This window comes from Oryctolagus cuniculus, chromosome 5, assembly GCF_964237555.1.
Source record: "Oryctolagus cuniculus chromosome 5, mOryCun1.1, whole genome shotgun sequence".
NCBI lineage: Eukaryota > Metazoa > Chordata > Mammalia > Lagomorpha > Leporidae > Oryctolagus > Oryctolagus cuniculus.
Window position 1 is genome coordinate 52,033,091 of NC_091436.1, and position 25,874 is coordinate 52,058,964.

The following is a 25,874-nucleotide window of genomic DNA, read 5'->3' on the forward strand; positions in this document are numbered from 1 at the left end:
ATATTTAGTGAATGTCTGTGTTATATCTTCACCTTTACAAGGAAAATGGAAATGCTGAATTCTAAGAGAAAATTTGAAATGTGATTTACTCTTACAAATCTAAGGGCAATAAAAGAACAAATTTATAAAAGGGCAATTTTAGGTACTAGCATTATGGTGTATCTGGCAAAGCTACTGCCTGTGACACCGGTATCCTACATGGGTGCTGGTTCATGTCCTAGCTGCTCTATTTCCCAACCAGCTCCATGCTAAAGGCCAGGGAAAAGTAGCGGAGGATGGTCCAAGTGTTTGGGCCCCTGTTACCCTAGTGAGAGACTGGATGAAACTCCTTGTCCATGGCTTCAGCTTGGCCCAGCACTAGCCGTTGCAGGCATCTGGGGAGTGAACCAGTGGACAGACTATCTCTCTCTGTCTCTCCCCCCACTCTATGACTTTGACTTTCAAATAAATACATAAATAAATCTTTTAAAAGGGCAATTTCAATCTGTGAGTTCTCCAGCAGTCACTGTCACTAATCAATACAATATGCCTTTTTGGAAGTGCATCAAATTGTGGTATTTGTGTTTGGCTTTTCCATTTCTCTAAGTAATAGCCCACTCACTGGTTTGGGAAAGTCAATATGCTTCTAATGATTTCTTGAAAATTATCTTCAAAGTCCATGAAATGTTTTAGAATAATTTATAGTAAACTTGTTTGTTTTGGAAGAAATGCACTAATCAGGATGTTGAACTTGCAGATTTCATAAGATCTCTAGGTGGTGATCAGCCTTGACTGTTACACCCCAAGGACAAAAATGGTGAGAGTAAGTCCTGATGGTTTCCACTGTCTGAATTTCTTGTTAGTTTTACTCACAATTGAATTCCACTGAAAAATGCACCAAAGAGACCAATCATCCCCAGGAATTCCACTCGGCTCAGGGTTCGGATGATGTACTCTTCCCAGACATTAGAGATACCATAGAGTGTGGCGCCTCCTAAGACCAGAAGGTCCCCTACCAGCTTATTTTCCCCTGGGAAACAAAACACAAAACAAAACCAAAAATAAAAGCAAAACAAAAAACAGACATGGTTTCATTAAATATATCTTAACAAGAACCTGGCACCCGTCAATCAAGCTTCCTTTACCTCTTCTATTCTGGCTTTTTTTTTTTTTTAAAAAAAAAAAGTCCTTCAATTTCCAAGTGAGATTTAACAAAGTTTGTTTATGTGCTGCTCTAGAGGCAGCCTTGAGGGAATGGAGCTGACAACGTGATTCTGAGAGGGCTGGGCACGCTCCCGGAGCTCACGAAGCACGAGCCAGCCCTGCTCAGAAACCGAGCTGAGAACCTGATCAGGCCCTGCTGGGAAACAGACCTGGTGGGAGGTTTCTGGGAGCATCTTCTAGGACAATTAAGGTAGCTGTGACAGAGGGTGAAATCTTCAGGAAATCGGCTAACGTTTATTTGTCCACCATAAAATACTGACAAATTTTTAATTTTAATTCATTAGAGGAATATATATACTAAATCATATCGAACATGATTCAGTCTCTTTTCAACCAGGAGACATTTTACAACCCTGTGAGGACATGAGGTCATTATTGTATCAATTATTGCTGTACTCATGAGGTGTGAAAGTGCTTCTTAATAGAATTCTTGGTTAATAAAATTAATTTTATATGAATGAATTCAGGAAAGCTAAATTACATGAAGTATTTTAATAGGAATTAGAGGAACATCAATCTATCTTTTTAAATATCTAAAAAGAGGACACACCGTTTTAGTGTGTAGTCTCACTAATATTTTCCAAGCTCCACATTTGTTCAGTTAATGCCTATTCTGCTAACTGGTTCCACTAGAAGTGCCAGTAGTAGTACTAAACATCTTCACTAATTCAGCACTAATTTTTAATAGCAATAATACAACTTTGTGTAACTGCAAGCTCGTTAGTGTTTTCTAGCTTAACTGTATCAAATGATTAGTTATCATTTATTCTAATTTCATTGGTAATTATGGTTGTCAGTTTTTAAATAACTTTAAAGTGGATACATATGCATTTAGCATATATGAAAATTTAGCTGATTAAATGTAATTAAGCTAACCAGAATATAATTTTATATAGCCATTTATATAATGAAGTATTTGATATATGATGCAATATTTTATATCTAAAATTTGTCTCTTTAACTGGAAATTACAACATAGTACTCCATATTTTGTGCACTGTTAGTGCAGCAGATACCTGACTTGTGGTACCAGTTTTTGCACAATGTTCATGGGTAAAATTATGCTTGGAATATGTGTCACTTACTTGTGTGTGAAACCACAACATGTAATAATGTTGCTGAAAATTTTGGGTAAGTGGACAATTTAAAATTGTGAAATGTCCACCCAATCTGATACTTCTCTCCCTATGAATTTCACATCATTAACATCTGTGGATAGTTCTGACCATATCCTAGTCCATGTCTGTTGCTTGTTAACTTGTGTGTCTTATTTCTTCTTCCACCCGTTCTCTTACAAAGCAGGGTCAAAGGGCATGGACCGTGACTCACTCAGCTGCATTTGTGGTCCCTGATGTAAAGCCTGGAGCATTGTAAATTTTCAATAAATGTCTAAATGTCTAAATGATGTGAGTTGACTGAAAAGATCTTAGTTCATCATATGGTAAAGGTCTTGGGTGGCAATAGCTTTCAGTTCAGCTGGAGTTGGGTAGAATCACATCTCTCCAGTGGGTAAACTATATAGTCTTTCTGAATTTTAGTTTTATTACTTTAAAGTGGGAGTTACTGTGAGAATACTATGAAATATACACAAAATGCTTGCCATAGTATCTGCTGTATGTCAAATGCTCACTAAGTGGTGCTTAAAGAGAGTTAATCAATCATTCCCTTTGAATAAACCACATGTCTCTTTGGGTTATTTTTTACTTTGGATTTTTTCCTTGAATCTAATAAATACAGTCATACATTTGTATTTTTGTTTAAATACAAACAAAATTACTTGTGTATTTGTGTAGAAGAGGAGAGAACTTTATTTAAAATAATTATTTACCATTAGGTAAAGAAATAAATGTTGAGTTATACTATTTGGAGTGTTGAAAGATTACTAGTACAATTCATGAAAATGTACTTATCCCATTGAATCCATTTGTGTCTCAAAAAGGGAGACCAACAACTTAGTTTTCCTACGATATCTCTTGGTTTTAGCACCACAAGTCCCATACCTGGGAAAATCTATCCATTCTGAGAAATTCAGAGTAGCTTTTAAAAATCCTAATTTCCTATGATAAAATAACTATATGTGGAAAAGTAGGGGCACAGGGCTATAACAGAAAGAATATAGGCAGATTTCACATATAGGCCACATAATTTAATAGTGATATGTCCTTACACAAGTTTCTTACTTTCTCTGAGGCTTAGAATAAAAATTCTTTGCACATTAAGAGTCACTGAGATATTATATGAGAAAATGCCTGGCAACAGTGGGCACTCAATAAAAACAACCCTTTATTTGATAATCTAGTCCTTGACAATATTTTCTTTTCCTTGAAATAAATATAAAATTATGTCTAATAATAAAAATTGATTGTTATGGGTATCTAACATCTTTAATAAATGAACTAGAAGGTGTGGTAAATGTATTATGGTTGAAAGAGGATATTTTTGAAGGGCAAGAAGCATATTTCATGATAAGGTATTATTGTAATGGGGTTTTTATCTTAATACCATTATTTTTGAATCTCCTCTTTTATATCCATAAGTTTTCCAAGGACAGTAGAAAAGTCACGGAGATATAGCTCTTTGGCCTTAGTAAGTCGTTGTTATACACCCGGACTTCTATAACAGTCTCAGGGGCTACTCCTATTACATGCTCCACACTCCTCCCCACCCTGTTCGGCTCAACCAAAGCAGTTAACACAGAGATGGTCCTTCAGATGATGGCAAATAATGCAAATAGGGAGCTACAGTGCAAAAGAGAAAAGGCATGTATTAGGCCCACTGGATTTTACTGAGAAACTTGGAAAAGCCATCACCTTTCAAGTCAGCTCAAGGGCATGGAGCTTCTGTGGTGCTTGGTTGTACCTGTGACATGCAGGGGGTGAGAATGTATTTTTCACATCCTTCTTACTGTTTACATCACTGCACAGGCTCCAAGTCAGTGCCTCTCATGTTATGGCCTGGGACATCTCCTCTCTACCCTGTCTCCAGTGGGAGAATTTGCTGGTCAAATTTCATCTAAAGCACTACTCTTGGTGCATCATTCTGTGCCCTGACATTTGGATTTTGTATCTGGAGCACTCCTTTAGAAAGGTTGAAATCAAAATGAGGACCTTCTGGGTAGCTGATGAAGACACATGCTATCAAAGTGGAATTAAAGCAATTTAATTATAATGAAGTCCAAGTAACTCTGAATGCATTAAAATCAATGTATCTGGAAACAGAATTGTCAAAATCCCATGGTAAGGTGAAACATGGATTAAGCGATATAAAAAGGATCTATCAGACATTCTTTCTTTCCTGAAAAAAGCTCTTGATATGGTGATGATCATTTATATCTCTTGAAAGACTGATTAAAGTTCCAGTGAGTGCCTGAAGTATTTTATAAAAGTTTCATGTCCCTGGCTAATTAATCCAATTGAACTAATTCTACTGTAAAGGTGAAAACAGATGCAACATTTTAAAATAATCATGCACACCAATTTTAAGATGACATTGATCTCAACACCAGTGTGGCTATTTTCCTTTTTTGTTTAATTAATGATAGATTAAATTGCTGCCTAATTTAATTAGGGAGGTAAAGCATTTCCAATCATGATTTTGTAAAATGAGCCCATGGATCCTATATCTGGGCTAGCTTTAAAGCATCATGTCATGTGTCTGGGCACAATTTCAATAGCACAGAAGAGACTGCAGATGAAACAATTTAATTCCATTCACACCAGTGCTTCTCACCCACAAAAGTGGGTCTGAAACAGATTTCACAAAGGCAGATAAATCATCTCTCTATTATGTTTTAGCCACATCTACATAGTTTCAGAAAACTGACCAGTTTAGAGAGAACCTCAGGAGGGCTCATTTTATTTTATTCTTAAATAGTACTACTTTCCTAACACTCATCTCAGAGAAAGAAAACTTTTTTCTTTTAATAAGGTTAGTGAATACAATCTAGTGAAATCAACTCAAGTTAGCTTAAGACTTTTAGGCTTAAAGAAACAGATTTATCAGGGAAATTGTCTTCCTAGACTATGAAATGTAAGATGAAAACCAAGATGAATGACTGGGGCTCAGTTAAGACAGAATGTTCAGAGCCAAGGGCAATGGTTCCCCTTTGTTTGGGTTTACGCAGCATGTGGGAAGCCAAGAAAGGGTAATGGTGGCTTTAGAACACCTGGCTGCATTATTTCAAACAAAAACCTCTGACTGGTCCAAGGAGATTGTCCATATGGAGATCTCTACATGAAGAGAGCACAAAATGGCCTTTCCATAGACAATGCAGGGCAGGTGCTCCTAGAAGAGAATTTGGAACACACTGCAGCGTCTATTTTCAGTGCACCTGTTGAGAGGGGGACTGATAAAGTTGTGTAGTCTGTGAGTCTGTGGGGCTGAGGCTGTCTCTCATTCTGTTTGTGTCTTCAGCTCCCAGTAATATGTGAAGATCAGGGCCCTTGGGTCCCATCTCTGCTCCGTCAGCGTGGCAATCAATGGTAAGCCACTTGGTTTCCCTGGATCCTGCTGTTCTCAGATGTGAAATATAGGAGAGCTAAACAAGATCTCTTTCAGCCATAAACTTTTATGGCGTAACATAAATGACATTGTTTCAGACTTTATATGACCTATTCTCCGAAAAACAGAGGGCCCATTTTTGACTCTTTTATCATCTAATTTCATAGAAGAAAGAATTCCAAGAACTATAGAAATGTGTTTTTTTTCCCCCTTCTGTTCCAATTACCCTTCTCTAACACAAGGATTTTGGTAGATTTAAAGGACTGTAATGTTTTAAAATGGGTCTTTTGGAAACCTCCCTGGGCCAGGTCTCCCCTAGCAGATTCACAGCAATTTGATGAGTTAGTCATGAAACTTTACCTTAGAGTCTGATACCAAAAAACTGCCTTTCCCCCTACTTCTCCAACCCTTCTGCACCAAATTAACAGATAAAAAAAAACTAGGCATGAGGAGACAGAACTTAGTATTCTCTCACAAAAATGTTGACATTCCTCATTTAGTCTTTTTTTGCTGTTTTCTTTTTTTTTTTTTAAATATAACATTTATTGCTTTAGATGGTTTCTTTTAGATTGTTTCTTTTCATTCTGAGTCTGGAAGTTCTAAACAACTGAACACAAAGAGGAACAAAAAGTACCAAAACCAAACTTATGATTCTCAATTCATGTGGAATAAAACAATTTTGTATATAACACGTAGAAGCAGTTTTTTAAGTTCCCTTTTAAAAATATGAATTCTACACACTTATTATTGCTTCCTGTTTAATGCATGGGTGGAAATCAATAAATCAATTTCCTTTTTGAAGAGAGAGAGGAGAGGAAAAAGACGAATATATGATGAATCTTCCTGAAACTGGCATCCGACTGTCCCGTGGCTGCCCCGAGCTGCATGTGAGACAGCCCTTGGGGTTCCTAATGTAGTCTTTAAACTTTAAATATTCACCCAGGAGCTTGAAAGCTCATTCTTTCTTTGGCTTGGCAGAGAAAGAACTGCTGTCCAAAGTTTGGGGAAGGCCTTTGAGGTTTGGAAGTGGACTAACCCATTGCCACCACCACCAACCAGCTGGTCACATCCTTCAAGTTTGAAACACTGGATGTTTTTCAACTGGCATAAAAGCTATATCTTGCACCCTTCCCTCATTGTGTCCACTCAACTATGAATGCCTTGGCCTCACCCACAGAGGTACTCACCTGCTCCCTGATGCCTTCCCACAAGCACATCTGCTCCCACCATGCAGCCCATGCCCAAGATGCAGACAACAATGCCGATGAAATGCACAGCCTTGTACCGGATCAGCAGGAAGAACCAGGACAGCAAAATCACTACTGGGATCACGAAACAGTCCAGGAGCTGGGGAAAGGTAGGGAGGGAAACAAGAGCAGCCAGTTCAGCAGGGAGCTATTCATGTGACAAAGACAAGGAACTTAGCTCTGCAGAAAGGGTTAACTATGAGGTACTTCAAAAAGTTCACTGAAAAGTAAACTTTAAAATCATCTTACTTTGGTAAAAATTAAAAAAAAATATATGTATAGTTTTTTTTTTTTTTTTTTTTTTAAGAAATGACTTGATGATTTTGTTTGAAAAACAGTAACAGAGAGAGGGAATGACAGAGAGAGGGAGAGATTGATCTTCCATTCACTGGTTCACTTTCCAAATAGCTACAATGACTGGGGTTGGGCCAGGCTGAAGTCAAATGCCTGGAATTCCATTCAGGCCTCCTACGTGGGTGGCAGGGATCCAGGCACTTGGGCCATCTTCTGCTGCTCCCCCAGGTGCATTAGCAGGGAGCTGGGTTGAACACAGGACTTGAAGTAGTGTTTGCTAGCATCACGGGCAGTGACTTAGCTTGCTGGGCCACAGTGCTGGCCCTTTCATGTGTAATCTCCCTATAATACACATTTTCCACACATTACAAATTTTTTTGCCTCCAAAATAAACTCATAGATTAAATCCTATTTTCTACACATTTTTTGAAGTACCCTAGTATTTCCCCTGAGTCTGAGCTTTTTCACAGTCTCAGAACTGGTACATTCAAAAGAAACTCTGAAATAAGTAAACATTCATTTTATTCTCTTCATTTAATTGTAGACATCCCCTACATCTCAGAGGAAGGAGAAGGCATTCTGCCTTATGTCTTCTGCAGAGCCCAGGCAGGATCCATGTGAGCTCTGGAGTCATGGGGAGAACACATCCAGCCATATCAGTGGTCCCAATTCTCCAGGAATCCTGGGAATGGGAAGGGAGGAGACAGAAGTCTTTGAGTGCTTTACCGCGAGTGCTTTAAAGGTTGTTAGAATTTAACAAAAGTTCAACTTAATTTCTCCCAGACAGTTGCTCTCCACTACTAGCAAATGGCACTTCATCTATCCTTGTCATTCACTCTTAGAAACAAAGCAATTGTTCTAAATATAAATACAAATATTAGTTTCAAGAGTTTACAAATACTTTAAAAGTACTGTTATAAGAAAAGAGTATAAAGGAGATGGTTGAACAGAGTATAGGGAAAAAACTCTTTGATTTCTTTTTTTAAATGTATTTTGCACAAATATTGAGAGTCCATCTGACATAGGAGTCCCATCTGACACAGAAGGGTGAAGAGTTAACCCTTATCATGCAGTGAAATGAGGACCTGTGTACCGGAAGCCAGCAGACTTGAATTTGACCCTTAACCTCAGTTTCCTGTGAGTAGTATAAGGATAGCAACCCCACCAACAAATCTTTTCCAAGGATCAATGTGAAACTCAGAGACAATGTGCATGAATGTATTTTGTAAATTATGATGTTCTCAGTCCTGGTATGTAAATCTGCTTCTGAACTTGTGCTCTGGGTCCATGGGGCTGGTTTAGTCCCAACCAACTCTGGTAAGACCCGTGGAGGTGCTATCAAAAGTAGCGTCTCAACTAGACCAACTGGTGCTCACAAAACCTCAACTCCTTGTACCAAATGAGAAACTTGTGATCTGTCTCACTGCCCCGTACAGTTACTGATGGCATCCTAAGCCAGTGCCACCTTCCTCCCTACCCTGTCCCCCAACCCCCAGCCCTCAGCAGTGAGCACAGGGCAGTGATTCCAAATATTCCTTCACCATCATAGCCAACATCCCATTGGTCAACCAGTTCTACAAATCCCACTTTCTAAGTGTCTCTAACCTACTTATGCTACCTCCACTTCTTTTTTTTTTTTTTTTTTTTTTTTTTTTTTTTTTGACAGGCAGAGTGGACAGTGAGAGAGAGAGACAGAGAGAGAAAGGTCTTCCTTTGCCGTTGGTTCACCCTCCAATGGCCGCCGCTGCAGCCGGCGCACCGCGCTGATCTGATGGCAGGAGCCAGGATCCAGGTGCTTTTCCTGGTCTCCCATGGGGTGCAGGGCCCAAGCACCTGGGCCATCCTCCACTGCACTCCCTGGCCACAGCAGAGAGCTGGCCTGGAAGAGGGGCAACCGGGACAGAATCCGGTGCCCCGACCGGGACTAGAACCCGGTGTGCCGGCGCCGCAAGGTGGAGGATTAGCCTAGTGAGCCACGGCGCCGGCCTGCTACCTCCACTTCTGTCACCTAGACTGAGCTAGCATTCACTCTTACCTGGAAGGAGCCCTTCCTTCCTGCCTCAGAGTTCTTACTAATGTATCCCCCTCCTTTTGCAATACTCAGGAAGTTCCAGAACTTCTGCTTCCTTTTCTGTCAGACCTGCACTTACATGTTGTCTCCTCATGAAAAACATTGTGGTTAGTTCAGGACCAGGACTAGGACCAGGATAGTTCAAGTCCTGTTCCATGCTTTTCTTGCATCCAGTATCATGGTACTTTAACAAGCTTCTGGGAAATGCATGTTATGAAAAAACAAGCATATATTTACAAAAAATTTTTGCACCAAAAATAAACTTATCTTTTAATTCCATTTTCCATGAACTTTTCAAAGTCACCTTGCACTTCCCTTTTGTAGTGCCAACTGCAATCATACTTATTATGGAATTATTGGCCTAATGTCTGACTCCCACATGTCAGGAGGTCCACGAGGGCAGGACCTCATTCCCATTATTTAGATACTGCTGGGCTCATGGGATATATACAATCAAAGTTACTGAAGAGACACATACAAAGATTTTTAATGATCAGAATGATGCTTTTAAAATAGATTCATTCACAGCTGAGTATTCGCAAAGCACCCCTGAATGCAAGAGTGGCTCCTTGGCATTGTAAATAGAACTCAGAATCTCCTCTATTCCCATAACTGGTGGTGACCTGGGCAGAGGCTTGTGTTTCTTTGCATTCTAGCCTTCTCCCTTGCAAAATGAAACAAGCATTTGGAGAAGTAAGTCGTGTACCTGGTGGCTGTGAAATGGTAACACAGAATAGGACCATGTGAATGCCGAGTACCTCTGTGGTGGCTGAGGGCTGAGTCCAGAGGCCACATGGCCCTAGAGGGGCTGTGTGTGTGTGTGTGTGTGTGTGTAGGGATGATGGCAGGTAGGATTGTACTACATGTAGCTCGATGCACATTTAATTAGCATTGTAAGCTAATCCTACTTAAGGTGGTAATACAAAGGGTCTTCAACAAATTCATGGAAATGTGTATTATGAAAAAAAAAAAACTATGGATGGATTTCAAACTTTGGCATCAAATGTTAATCTTTTCATTCCAGTTTTCCACGAACTTTCGGAAATCCCCTTGTACACGTGAAGTTAAGTTATATAATTGTCCTCAGATGTCACTTCAGTACATTAGGAATGTTCAGTTTGCCAGTGAAAACTGTGCAGTGGCATAAAACAGCTGGTGTTTTGTTTTTAAGAAGGATGGAATCAAGTTGAGATACATAGCTACATGCTCTGCAATTGGGATTTCATTATCTGGCTGGAAGTCTTCAGTTAGTGGAACTGAAGACCTCCATTCCTGAGTTAATGAGGAAAAACTAGGCCAACATCCAATCTTTGGGGAGGGCTGAAGTGAAGCCTTTTGTTCTCAGTGTCATTAAAAACCCCAAAACACTTGAGTCCTAGAATCTATCTCTTCCATGGTTTGCATTGGAAAATCCTCACTTGTAAATGTCTGGTGGTCCAGGAGTAGGGGAAGACTTTCAGAAAGAAGGGAATGTAGGGTATAGGCAAGCCAGGATTTCTGGAATATCAGAGCAAGGGTGGCTCTGTGCGCCGCATACAATGAGGACTCAGTAACTGGTGGCTGGATGCACTAATGAATGGACAATCGCATGGCATCACTGTCAGAGAACATTAGAGATCATCGAGGTTGCTAGTAGCATTCTGTGTGGAACAATGCTTTCTTTTGCAAGACTGCCTTATGATCTTTACAGGGCATTTAGCATTGTTGGGCTCTGGCCATTAAAACAATCTACACATTTGCAAATGCCCCTGGAGGGCAGTATGTCCTTGCAATGCAAGGCCATGACAAGACCTCCTTATTTAAAAGTCAGGGCCTCACAAATTCCTAGAAGAGAAGTGACGTGTTCAAGGTCACACAAATTGTTGGTATCAGCAGTAGTTGTGTCATAATGACTTTTCATGAACAATATTTTAATGAAAGTCACTGACAGGGATATTTAATTGCTACAGCTGGAGGTCTCACCATGGCATCTGTAACTACAGAAAAGGAACTGTTTGACAGCTGCGTTAGTAAATAGGCTATTATTTTTTTAGTGATTTTTGCCTCTAGACTTTCCCCTATGGTCATGAAGCATAAAACACACTGACAAAATAATTTTCCAATGTTTTTCTGGTAGCTTAACTTCTTAGTCAAGTGGTTGTTAGCGTGAAAACAAAGAAATGCACTGCATTCGATGCCTAGTACTGAGATTGTTAAAAAGAAAAAAGAAAAAATCTGATTCTGCCATTAATCTGTGTAGCAGATTTAACTTTATTATATACATTTCTCAATCTGAAAAAATATTGATAGCAAAAAAATGAACAATATTTCTTCATCATATGTCTCAAAGGACATTAAGAACAATTTAGAAAGCAAAACGTTCATTACCTTTAGATTTACATAGCATCTCTTTTCCCCCAAAGGATTTAACCTAATTTTGCTGTTTTTATGTCATTAATCTTCAGACCACATAGGTCAGAGAGGTCTAAACTCCTGTTTTCTGAGATTAGTGATAGAGACATTGAGATACGTGATGCATAGTTGCTGGGGCAAATTCTTTGAAATCATGGTAATAGCACCAGGATTAGTATTTGAACCTGTAGCTTTAAAGAACATTTACAGTAAGGTTGTGTTACGTTTACATGCATAGTCTATAAAATTATAATAATAATAGCTACTTAATCTTTATCATCGCCCTCTGAGGGAGCTATGACCATACTCACTTTATAAATGAAGAAACTTAGATTTAAGAGTAAAACAAGTCAGTGTTAGACTAAAATACTAATCTCTGAACCCCTAGATCAGAGTTCAAGTGTAGCTGTCAGAAGTCCTTTAAATAAAAAAGGTCCATGCTGACACTGCTGTTAGGACAACAGAAGACAGTCAGTGTTAAATAGCATTAAAATTTATACATACCTGCATATTGGAGGATTGTGGCATCATTTAACTTCCCTCTCACTTTCCCTTCCCTCCCTTCATCTAGTCTGTGATAGTCTTACCTCTGCAACTTTCCTTGAAGTCCTTAATTACACTTGGTTATACCCTCTCCTACACACACACACACACACTCTCTCTCTCTCTCTCCCTCCCTTGCAACATCCACTGACGCTTCTCCCTTCCTTTGGATGCTGTCCCCATCTGCCAACAATCCCCAGACCATCTCAGTCTGGCTTCAGACCATGGCTTCTGAAAGTCTTCTGCTCCCCCGCCCTAACTTGGTCACAATGCTGTCCCAGTAATGGACTGTCTCATTGATACGGCTCATTGTGGATCAGCAAAAGCTGCTTTTGCAAACTGCCAAACCTCTTAGGCTTGGTAGGTATCTCCAGTTGTATCCTGGTTTTGCAGAATGTTTTCCAAGTCTTTGATCCACATGAGTTCAAAATCTACATTTGGGGTGCAGGGATAGGCACAGGTCCTAGAGCAGCTGCATAGGGTGGGAGTGGCAGGCATGTGGTGGGGGCCTGGCTCCCCTCAGTAATCCTGCAAGAGCCTTAGGAATTTCCTCAGTGCAGAGATGCTCCAGCCCCTTCAGGGGGAGCAGGTGAGGGCTGGTAGAAGGAGACAGGAAATCTGCTGGGTCAGCAGTGCTCCTGCCTTGCTGCTGCCCAGGCAAGCTAATAGGCTCCTTCTCACCACCACCACCCAGGCCCTGGAAGGAAGTTCCCACAACCCATGTAATGCCACCCTCTTCTCTGTTTCATTGGCTCTTTCCTCCAGAGGACCCTGTAAGTCCTGTGCCAGGATGCTTCTACAGTGAGGCCACTCAGCTGTGGCCTGTTGCTCTGACACTGTGCTTTCTGCTTTAAATTTTATAAAATGAAAACCTGATGACTATTAGCACTTGTATGTGCTAATAATATATATGTATATATGCACATACATACATAGTGTTAGAGGGAGAGACAGAGGTCTTCCATCCACTGGTTTACCCGTCAAATGGCTCCTATAGCCCCAGGCTGGGCCAGATTGAAATCTGAATAAAGAAGTTTCAATATACTGAAGAATTTTTACCAAGCCCCAAATCTAAGAACACATGTGGGAGACAATGGACCACTTTGCAGTAAATACATTGTTATGGACTAAGATTAAGTGTAATAAAATGAAATTTCTTCATCAACTAGTATCATAGGACATTCCTGGTTTAGATGCTTTGCAAGAGAAACTAATGCCAAACATGGTATGGACAGGGCTATTGTGGCACCACACTACCAGTGAGCTGTTGGGATTTGGGTTTATGAAATGTATCATGGGAAAAGGATTTATATTATTTTACCTATTTAATACTTTATATTGATTCTGAGAATCATGTAGCATAATTGCATTTAACTATCACAACCTTATCGTGGCAGGAATCCAGTTATTTCATTCATCCACATTGTTTCCCAGGGGCTGAACCAGCAGTAAGCTTGCATTGGGAGTTGGAGCTAGGAATCAAATTTAGGCACTCCTATACGGGAGACAGGGATACAAGCATCTTAATCAGCATTTAAGCACTGTGGTATTTAACGTTTTGAGAAACTGTCACACTCCTTTTCAAAATGACTACACCACACAGTGACGATGTATGAGGGTTCTAATTTCTCTCTATTCTCATCAACACTTGTTATTATTGATTTTTGTTTTTTCTTTACATTTTAGTCATCCTGGTGGTGTAAATTGTTATCCCATTATTTTGACCTACATATTCCCAGTGATAAATGAAACTGACAATATTTTAATTGGTTATTATTTCTCCTTTGAAAAAGTGGTTATTTAAATCCTTCGCCAATTTTTTAATAGAATATTTGTCAATATTTTATAAAGTAGTATTTAAAATCATTTTCCTATTTTCAAACCTTTCCTTTGTTCTCAGTTCTTCTTAGTTAGAGATGATGCTTCAAAAACACCAACAAATCTCTGCTCATATCCTGGCATATTTCCTTAGGATAGATTTCTACCCATGTTACTATAGGCTTAAAAATATCAACCTTTAAAAACTTTTAATATATACTGTCGGCCGGCGCCGCGGCTCACTAGGCTAATCCTCCGCCTTGCGGCGCCGGCACACCGGGTTCTAGTCCCGGTTGGGGCTCCGGATTCTGTCCCGGTTGCCCCTCTTCCAGGCCAGCTCTCTGCTGTGGCCCGGGAGTGCAGTGGAGGATGGCCCAAGTGCTTGGGCCCTGCACCCCATGGGAGACCAGGGATCAGCACCGTGCGCTGGCTGCAGCGCACCAGCCGCGGTGGCCATTGGAGGGTGAACCAACGGCAAAGGAAGACCTTTCTCTCTGTCTCTTTCTCTCACTGTCCACTCTGCCTGTCAAAAAAAAAAAAAATATATATATATATACTGTCAATTTTCTTCCAGTAAACTAGTCATTATAAACTTGTCTAATTTCAGAGATTGATTGTTCTAATCTTCCTATACTTTTACTAATTTATGCATTACCTTTTCAAAAATTGCCATGTTATATCAAATATGACATTTCTTTACTGTTTTACATTTAAGTTATATGATTATTAATTAAGCAAACTTTTAAAATCTACATTTTTATGATTATTTCTTTGTGGAAATATCTATGCATGCTCTAGGTTAATTTCTTTTTGCTGATGGATGAGAAATATTATTTATACATAAAATAAATTTATATTAACACTACCAGATCTTAGTGATATCTGATAAAATACTTTACAGTTTTTTATAAAATTCATTTACCATGTTTCCTAAGATGGATGTGTTTAAATATGTTTTTGTAAGCTCATTTTTGGAACTTTCTTCTCTCTCCCCAAATCAGTTATGCAATCACCTATATGTTCTATTAGTTATAGTTCTTATTTTAACATTTAAAATTTTAACTCATCTGGAATATTTTCTCACAGGAGCTGAAATTAATATCTAATTTGAATTTTTATTCAGTTAACTTTTTCAGTGCATTATTGAACAATCTGTCCCTTTCGTGTTGGTCTGTGGTATGTTTTCCAGGGTGTATTTCATATACATTAAGATCTGTTTTAGGACCATAGTATATTCCTTACTATTAATAATATGGTGCTGTTTAAATTGCTAAGGCTTTACATGCATTCTTAATGTCTTTTGAGGTAAACTGGTTTTCATTGTTAATTGTTTTCAAAATTGTCCTAGCTCTTCTCATCTGTTCTTCCAGATGAAATTTATTATCATGTTCTATAGTCTTCAAATCATCTCCCTTAGCAAAAGTCCCGTTTTACAGTGTTCATGTTCTCATTGTCAAATGCTAAATGAAGCCTTTCAGAGCAAATCTATAGCTTTCTCCAAACCTTTATAGAACCTCAAATTAAATTTTGAATGTGAAAGTTTGTATTTATTATAGTTGCTGGGAAATATCAGCAGAATATAAATCATACTTTTCAAAAAGGGCATAATATTAATATCAGATATACATAATAGAGGGGTTTTGTTTTCATGAAAACAGAAAGTAAGAGTACAGACAGTCCTACATAGTGCTTAAGTTAAATATATTTTGGCTTATGTTCAACTTTTCTCTTTGAAATGATTTTGCAAATTTCACCAAATAATTCAAAGTATAAACAAAATTCATTTTATTTTTAAAAGAATGAATAGATTTGCATAGTGGTTCAAGAAAAGGTAGGTTACTTATTTAAATAAATATATATATACACACACACATATGTATGTATTTTATTGACTTGAAAGGCAGAGAAATAGAAAGAAAAACAGAGGTAGAGAGAGGTATCTTCCATCTGCTAATCTACTCCCTAAATGTTTGCCACAGCCAGGAGCCCAGAACTCAATTAGTCTCCCACGTGGCAACCAGGATCCAAGTCCTTGAGCCATCGCCTGCTGCCTCCCAGAGTGTATACCAGCAGGAAACTGGAATTGGAAGCAGAGCTGGTGTTCAGACCCAGACACTTCACTAAGGGATGAGGATATCCCAAGCTCCATTTCAACCACTATACCAAAAGCCCACTGCAGGCTACTTCTTTACATAAAAGCAGGAAGGGATATCTTCTAAAAGATCCAGTTTGTGACATAGATTTTACCTCTTTCAGAGTTACTTTAATTGAAATGAACAAAAGAGAGTATCATAAAGTAACTGTGGTATTTTATGTTTCCTGACTTCGTGCTCTGTAACATGGATGAATATGAAATTTAGGTAGCTAAGATGGGAGAACTGCTTTGCAAATGAAGAACAGGCAGTTTAGAAATCTCTGCAGCATTCCCATTCTTGTACTCACAAACCTAAAAACTCAGCATGGCTTATTCAAGTTGTGACCCTTCACTGACTTCAGAAAAGCTGAGTGTAGCATTATGCTTGCATTCAGGCTAAATGTCTATTTAGAGATGGTCTAAAATGCTGCAAGCACTACTTTCATCTTCAATGATGGATGCTTGTAGTTTCTAACCACTTTCTTTCCCTCTCCTCTAGGAGCCTTTTATTTATCTTTTAAAAGATGTATTTATTTATTCATTTGAAAGGCAGAGTGCTGGGGAGGGGTAGTGTGGAGAGAGAGAGAAAGAATCTTCTATCACTGGTTCACTCCCCAAATAACTGCAACAGCTGGGGCTGAGACAGGCACAAGCCAAGAACCAGGAACTCCATCAGGGTTTTCCATGTGGCTGGCACAAGTACTTCAGCCATTGTCTGCCGCCTCCCAGGTGCATTAGCAGGAAATTGGATTGGAAGCAGAGTACCCAGGATTCTATCCTAGGCACTTTGGTATGGGATCCAGGTGTCCCAAGAGGCAGCTTCACCCCCAGTGTGCCATAATACTATCCCCTCTAGGATACGACTGGCAGAAAAATAATAGCTTGATCCATTGGAAATGGTTATTTTTGTTGGTAAAATTCATGGATTATTGCCAATTTCACATGGTTCAACTAAGAGACTCAAGGGACCTAATGGAGATTAAACAGCAGCTGCATTGGAGAAGTCAGTATTGCCCCCTATCTCCCACTCCACTTTCCTAGACTTTCCTGGAAAGATACACTGGAGAAATGGTCATCAGGTCCTGGATCCTTGTAGTGGAATGAGAAGGCCATGCCAAGGTGGCCACTGGCAAGCGAGCGTCAGGGATGGCTTTGGAAACTGCCTGGCAACAGGCTGTGATTGGATGGGGCACAGACCACCCCTTAACCAGATTGGCTGGTCTTGACTATATAAGATGTTGTACCAACTGAAATAAACGAGTCTGCCGGCTGCTTGCCTCAAGCCTGCTTTCACCCGACTCCCGGGGTCTGTGTGGTGACTCTGCACCTCTTGCCCCCACCATGCTGCTCCTCTCAGAAACGAATCCACTGCAACATTGTTGAGAAATTAACAGCAACAGACCCTGTCTCAGAGTTGTGTCCAGCAAGAGAAAGCCCTTTCCAACCCACAGAGCTGGCAGGAGTGAAGCACTCTGGAGATTTGCCTTCCTTTTTGTTTTAAGGCATCGCCAGACCACCCTGTGCTGAAGTCCCTGATTAGATTAAGTTCCCCATTTCTCCATGGGGGTGGAGAAAAGAAGAGCTGGAAAAAGAGCCTGTTGCATTCTCTCAGCTTTTGGAAGGGAATGGAGGTCTTCCCTGACCTGGGGTTATCTTGGGCAGAACAGGAGCTATCTTCCTCTTTACCATGCTTGGGTTTAGGTGACAGATATGTTCATTGAAAGGCTAATAGTCTCTATATTGACTAAGAGTCTCTATATTGTAGTATTAGGAATATAGCTATCTGGAGGTAGGGGGGCAGGTACATGGTCTAGTGGTTAAGGTACTCCTTAGGATGCCTGCAGCCCATATCAGAATGCTGGTTTTGATTCCTAGCTCCACTCTTCATTCCAGTTTTTTTGCAAACGGTAGGGTGGGGTGGAGAACAGTTATTTCAAATACTTGGGTCCATGCTACCCATGTGGGAGGCCTGGATTGAGCTCCTGGATCCTGGTTTCAGCCCTTACTGAGGGCTACTGTGGGCATTTGTGGAATGAATCAGAAGATTGTAGTTTCTCTCTCTGTCTGTCTATCTCTCCTCTTTCTGTCTTCAGATAAATAAATCTACACACACAAAAATATCTGGAAGGAGAAAATCAGAATCTATAAGAATAAAACTTTAATAATGGTTATCTTTGAATGGGATAACTGAATCTTTGCAATCTCATGCCCCTAATTCTCTGTGGCTTCCAAATGCTTTCTCTTGAGCACACTCTACTTTAAAAATAAATAAAAAACATACGTTATAAGAATGTAAAAATCTACAAAATCAGATCAGTCTTTCTCAAGGGAAGTTGATAGTCTTTAAAATAAGAAAAAAAAAATCCACCTGCTCCCATTCCAGTGGAGCGTAATGAGGTGAGCTCATCCCTCCGTCAAAGTCAAACACTCTGTGCCCAAGGAAGACTCCTCCTCCACCCCTCAGCTCCTCATTAACGCTCCCCTCAGGCTGTTCACAGGGAGAGAGCTCCCTCGTGGCTCTGCTGTCAGAGGCTAAACCCAAGGCAACCGGTAGGTGATTCCAGGAAAAGAACTGTTCTCCACTCTCTTTCCTCTCCTTCTAATTGGCAATGTTCCCTTATTTCTAAAAGTGACAGTTATTATAAATACATCTCCGGTGAGTAAACCTGAAGTGTTAACAGGAAGGCATCTTTAAAAAGCCAAACTTCAGCAACACACACACACACAACGCAAGTTCTCTTTAGGCTGACAGTCCGGCTGAAGAGACAGGAATATTATTTAGCAGACACACTCACTAGCTATCAGTAACCATTGTAATTCCGTGGCCTGGATGTATGGCTGCACTGGAGGTATTTGGAAATCCAGCCGGGAGTGCGATCCCACAAAGCAGGATCTTCCTGCTGGAAGAGACTTTTCTGGTAGACAACTGCGGCCCCTTCCTCCCCCTTCCTCTCCAGATCTGTTTCTTTCCCAGGCTTACTATTGTTCATATGCTCCCCCAATCCACACCTTGGCCTTTGATGTTTAGATTTCGCTATCTTACAGTATCCATACTGGATGTAGCCAGTGTATGTATCACTGTGCTGACTACATGACAGCATTTTTCAGGAAATGTCCTATTTTTGGGATTTAGAAAAAGACTTTCACCCAACTAACCTTTTTCTACTGATAAGGATTTAACCAATGTGAAATTTATATTTCTCCTTGTGCCAGTTATTACAGCTTCCTAGTTGTACAAGCATATCCAGTCTACTTTTTTAGTTTTAACTCTCAAAAGAAAAAGAGAGTGCCATGCACTTAAAATCTGGGACAAGTACCTAGAAATCTAGGTGACCGGAAGACACAGGTAATTAGGCACAAGCTCTCCAGCTCCGCTGTGGGGAAATCCGCCTCAGGTGAGAGCAGAGCTGTTCCAGAGGACTGAAGTTCCTTCTGGTGAGCCTCCCTGGGAATGTTCGGAGCTTTAACAGCAAGTTCCGATTATCAGCAAACCACCCTCCAAAACCAGGAAGACAAGAATTCACATTTACCGAGTGTCTGCTGTATGCCAGGCACAATGGTAAGTTCTTGCTTTCCCCATTTTACAGATATGCACAGAGGTCTAAAGAGAGCAGGTAGCTTGCTTGAAGTCACACAGTAGTAAGTGTGGGAGTCGAGCTGTGATCCAAGCTCTGCTATTGTCTCTACACAAAATGATCTTAAATAACCAGTCTGCATAGAGTGGAAATTACATTGGGTCCAGTTATAATGCCAGTTGTCGAGGCTGGGCCAGTGCTGCACCATCTAGCAGGCTATGTAATCTCACACATGGAGGGCTCCATAGGAGAAACAGCAAGTTTGGAGGCTCCTGACAAGCGATCACTGGCCGGGAGTATTTCTCTGTATTTTTTACATTAAAGACAGTGTCGGTTATGAGACAAAGAATATGAGAATAGGAATCATTTGCTTTTAGTGATGGGTCTCTGATAGTGTGTGGCTATCTTGGGTATTTTTGGAGAAGCGATTGCCTTAAGTCAGCCAAGCTGTAACTTGTATTTCTTATTTATAGAATTCATGAACATAAGAACATTAACGATAACATTAAAGCAAGTACACATTTCACAGCACATATTGAAGGAAATGAAAGTTTTCTGATAAAATATTAACTCCACATTAATTTTGCATTATTTCTGATTCCTCCCAGCATTAAAACAGCAGGGAGAAACAATTTCAAAAGCAGAAAGAAATATCTTGTACTTTTTGGGTCTATTTTTAGGTCTAACTCATTATTCCAGATTTTGTTAGAAAAAGGCAAAATCAGATTTCTCTCACCTTACACTGATTATTTATTGATTCATTCAACAGATAACATATAGAACGCCTACTACGTGCCCAGCATTGCTGTAGGTGCAGAAGGTATGAGGAGCAACAAGCCCCTCGACACCTGGTCCAAGTACACAGTTGCCATTGAGCACACTGGCTTCTTTCTCCAGTTCATGTCCTCCCTTTCCCGCCGGATATGCCTAGCACTGGAGGTGATTCTGGACTCTGTTCTCTGGAACCCTCCCCTCCTGCTCCTTCTGGGACTCTGCTCCAGTTACTACCCCGCAACCCTCATCCCTTTCCGCCGGCTGTTTTTCTCATCATGGAGGCACATCCTGATTTAATTCTTAATGCCCAATTGCTTTGTAGCTATTTCTTTCCCTCTTCTTGGCCAGGCTATGAAGATTAATCTACTGTCACTGCCTCTCTCTTGGCCACATTCATCTCTCAAGCTGTCCCTCCTGGGACAGCTCCCCTCACTCTGGTGTCCAGTGCTAAGCTGCATGGCCGCAGTTGACTTCTCAAGTTACTGAACCTGTCTGTAGTGTTTGGCATTACCAACTCCACTCTCCTCGAATTCTCTCCTTTCTGGATTTAGCTATCATTTTCTTTCTTACCTCACTGGCTTTTCCTTCTCTTTTGTGGACTCATCTTGTCTCTCAAAGCTGGTGTATCTGAGGCTTCAGGCCTTGGCTCCCTTATTTTCACATTACACATACGCCACTCCTTGGATCTCACCACCCCCTCTTCCTTTCCTGCTAAACTTGCTGAAAGGCGTTGTGTTCAGCCACTGTCCCAATCTCTTCAACATTCACTCAACACCTCAAGTCAGTGCAATCTGGTTTCTATTCCCCAAAGACCATCAGTTACCCAGAAATAAATTCCCTCTTTTGGAGCCCAGTAGACTCATTTCAGCCCTCTCCTTCCTCAGTGAGCTGACACTTGCTCCGCCTTTGACAGCTCTGACCACCCAAATCTCCACACCCCTGCTTTCCATTCCATCCCTCAGGCCTCCTTCTCAGACAATTCCATGGGTCCCTGATTTCTGGGCTCCTACTCTACTCTTATCTCTCAAATGTCATGTCCTCAGAATTTTGCCTTAGTACCCCCCTTTTTTAGCTCTAAATTTACCCCTTAATGATTTCACCAACTGTTCTGGCTTTAAAAATCACCTCTGTGCTGACGACTTCAAAATCTACTGAAATCTACACACATCTCTCCAGTTCCAGAGCCACATTCGCATGTACTAATCTAAAATGCCTACAGCAAGGCTCAATGGTTACTCTTGTCTTTGCTTGATTCCTTCCCTCCTGAATGGGACCACTAGTGACTTAGATGCTCAGGTCTGAACACTGAGTGACTGACATCCAGGGGTCTCTCTCTCTCTCTCCCTCTCTCTCTCTCTCAACTTGGCTACTAGGACACAGTACACTTAACTGGTTCTCTTTCCGCATTGGTCTTTCCTTCTCAGCCTATGTTTCCCTGATCTCTAAAAATTGGAGTGTCCCAGGGCTCAGTTTTCAATATTCTTCACTTTTCTGTTTATGCTTACATCATCATCAGACCATGACCTTCAGCACTATCTGTATGAAAACAACATCCAAACATGTAACTCCAGTTTGATCTTGCTGCTGAACTCCAGATACATGATCTTCCCCCTTCCTCAAGTTCTTATGTCCCTGTCATTTGCCATGCCTTGCCTGGCCCACTAAGACTTATTTTTGAGAGTCCAGATTAGATACTACATCATCCAGGAAGCCCTCTTTGGCTCTGTAATTCCAGAATAGGTGTTTCCTGGGGGTCCCATCAATTTCTGTATTTCTGAATTGCAGTCATCATGCTGAAATACAATTCCTTCCATTAAAGACAGGCATTTTCTCCCTTGCTCTTGTTTTTATATCCTGTAGCTAGGGTATTGCTCAGCACACAATAGGGCCCCTATGAATAACTTATTAATTTATTCAAAATTTTATCTATGGGGCACCTACTATGTGCTAGCACTATTCTAGGAAATGGAAAATCCAGGAAATAATAATAATAATAATAATAAACACTGCTCTCATGGAGTTCATAATCTCAGGTAGGAATTAAGGAAAACATACAGTAAGCCAATGCCGATCAAAATCATGGAGAAAAAATAGAACAAGGGTGAAAGTGGACCAGGAAATGGGCCAGGAAATTGTGATTTTAATAGAGTGATTAGGGAAGAGCTCTCTGAACAGGTGACATCTGAACAGAGTCTTGTGGTGCTTATTGTACTGCCTGGCAGATTGCGGGGGCAGAATGAGTGAATAATAAATGAAGCAATGAATAATTTCTGCTTCCCTGAACCACTGCTGGAGATCTGCTGTCACTGAAGTAACCGGTACTGCAGAAAGCTGCCTCGTGAGATGATTTCTGGCATGAGGAACTAAAGGTGAGCATCCAGTTGTCATTCTCTGGCTCCAGTGCTGTCACAGCTCCTTAGCCACTCATACAGAGCTCCCTCCCTACTTAATGACCCCAGAAAATGCCCAGTCACATTCTTTCTTTGTGTTCCAGGAGCTCCTGAATTTGAAATAGCCCCAACTCAGAAGATACAAACAAGAGGAAAGAATGGAAGAAGAGGGACAGAAATAACTCCTGCTATTTTCTCAGTTGTTGGTGTTTCTATGAATTCTCATTGTTCGAGTCTTAAAAAGTCTCAGCAGCTTTAAGGCTAAAGCTTTCAGTCTTAAAGCAGCTCACAAGCTTTTACTGATTTATGAACCAACACATCTCCTCAAATGCATTGCCAAGGAAAGCAGGCTACATATGTTGCTTTCTTCTTTGTCTTTTTTTTTTTTTTTTTTAACTATAAGGACATTCTCCTATTTTATTCCTTACAAGTGAATTTTATGTAGTGGTCAACTCAAATTGATCCATTTTGTTAATGGAAACAGTTAAGTCACGGAAGTATTTTCATGCTCATCTATGTTTGACAGATAGCAACAAATGCTCCTTCAAGTAGCCCATCTTGGTGGCGTTGGGAAAATGGGTATCTTCACAGTCACAGAAGGAAGAGCCAGATCCTTTTCTTTCTTTCTTAAAATATTTATTTATTTGAAAGGCAGACTTACAGAGAGGCAGAGAGGCAGAGAGGCAGAGAGAGAGAGAGAGAGAGAGTGAGTCTTCCATCTGCTGGTTCACTCCCCATTTGCCAAAGATGGGTTGATCCAAAGCTAGAAGCCTGGAGCCTCTTCTAAGTCTCCCACGTGGGTGCAGGAGCCAAGGACTTGAGCATCTTCTACTGCTGTCCCAGGCCATAGCAGTGAGCTGGATCAGAAGTGGAGCAACTGGGACTTGAACTGGTGCCCATATGGAATGCCAGCACTGCAGGTGGCAACTTTACCACTATGCCACATCTCTGTCCCCAGGATCCTTTTCTTAAACAATGGAAACAAAAGCACAGATGGGCAAGGAAAATCTGCTATTGCACTATGTGTCTAGTTCTTTTTGGAGAAGGCTCTCAAAAGATCAGTAGCTCTAAACCTGCCTGAGCGGTAGCGTCTTCATCCACTCAGGCTGCTATAGCAAAATGCCATGGACTGGGTACCTTCTATGCCACAAAGATTTATGATCAAGCTGCCAGCAGATTCAGTGTCTGGTGGGGGCTCTTTTCCTGTTTCACAGACGGCCATCTTTTTGCTGTGTCTTCACATGATTGAATGGGGGAAGGAAGTCAATGGAGTCTCTCTTACAAGGACATTACCCCCATTCATGGAGGTCCCACTCTCATAACCTAACCAGCTCTCAAAAGCCACACCTCCAAATGCTATCACACTGAGGGGAAGTATGTTAATGTATAAATTTGGGGGACAGAAGCAGGTATAAACATTAAAGTGATGGTAGGTAGTGAAGAATTACATGTTGTCTCCTACTGTATCTGTTTTCTATTGATGCTGTAATAAATGATGAAAAATGTAGTGGCTTAAACTGAAAAACCTTATTGTACTTTATTATCTCACAATTCTGAAGGTCAGAGTCATAAAATCAAGGTGCTAGTAGGCTGCATGCTTTCTGTAGGCTCCTTTCCTTGCCTTCTTGTATTTTTAATTTGAGAGGCAGAGAGAGGGAGAGAACACCTCTCTTTTGGTTCACTCCCCACATGTCTGCAATTGGCAAGGTTGGCCAAAGCCCGGAGCTGGGAATGCAATCCAGGTCTTCCGTGTAAATGGCAGGAACACCAATACGTGGACCATTACTGCTGCTTCCCAGGGTCTGTATTAGAAAGAAGCTGGAGTCAGCAGTTAGAGCCAGGGATCCAACTCACGTACTCTGATGTGGGACATGGGCATTTTAACCAGTGTCTCAACTTCAAGGTCAAATACCTGTCCCTTTGCTTGCCTTTTTCAGCTTCTACAGGCTTCCTGCATTTCTGGGCTTTGGCCCCTCAAAAGCCAGCAATGGTTTCAAATTGCCCTCTGACCCTCTAACTTCTGTTTCCAACTTCACATCTCCTACTCTGACTCCAGCCTCTAACTCTCCAAAGGACCTTTGGGACTACATTATCACCAGATACTTCAGGATAACTGGACCATCTCAACATCATGAATTTAATCACATCTGCAGAGTCCTTCTTGACATTTAAAGTAACATATTTAGTATTATGGGGATTAGAACATTGACATCTTTGGAGAGCCATTATTCTGCCTACTACCCCAGCTATGTTCATGCATAATGAAAGCCGTGCCTTTGAAAATAATGAGTTTTTTTTTTTTTTTAAGGGAAGAAGAAAATTGCCACTTATTGAACAGGGTCTGCAGGTGTTTACATACCTAATCTTCTGTAATGCACTGGAATTCATTTATCTGAACATCATTGTCATTCAAGATAGTCACTCTGGAAGGTCATGGGTGTATTTTAATGAAGCTCTCATCATTCAAAACCATTTTAAGCTCTTTGAAACTGCCTTCTGAATATTCACTGGAAGCAATCACTATTCCTTTGATGGTAGGTATTATTTGGGAAGAACCAAAATGCTGGATTAAGCTAGATACTTTCTGGGTCCAGAGAAAGAGAGAGAGAGAGAGGAAGAGAGAGAGAGTATGAAGAAAGTTGCATGACTTCAAATTTTCTTTAAAGGAGATTTCAAAAACCAAATTCTCTCATGTTCTCCCTTACAGATGGAAGCTAAAATTAAAAAAAAAAAAAGAAAGAAACCTGACCATAGAATGTTGATTACTAGAGACTAGAAACTGAGAGGGGTGTAAAGGATAAAAGGGTTTTGGATTTAAAAAGAGGGGAAATTGGGTGTGGTTCATCAATTGTGACTAATATGAGATGTTATTAGGGAAAAAAGGAATGAAGGTTTTGTGGGAACTCTTTGTATTACTATCTCACAACTTTTAAT

General features: G+C 40.5%; 1 protein-coding gene across 7 annotated transcripts in view; it reads right to left on the bottom strand.

Moving 5' to 3' along the window:
• The window catches only part of SLC35F1 (solute carrier family 35 member F1), a 632,790-nt gene that overhangs the window by 41,983 nt on the left and 564,933 nt on the right, over positions 1-25,874 (bottom strand). For all 7 annotated transcript variants that reach the window (XM_051854382.2, XM_051854383.2, XM_070073671.1 and 4 more), the window contains 2 exons: positions 6,891-7,050; positions 853-1,009 (listed from right to left, as the gene is read on the bottom strand). In XM_051854382.2, coding sequence (XP_051710342.1) covers positions 853-1,009; positions 6,891-7,050 — 317 coding nt within the window. The remainder of the gene's footprint in view (positions 1-852; positions 1,010-6,890; positions 7,051-25,874) is intronic.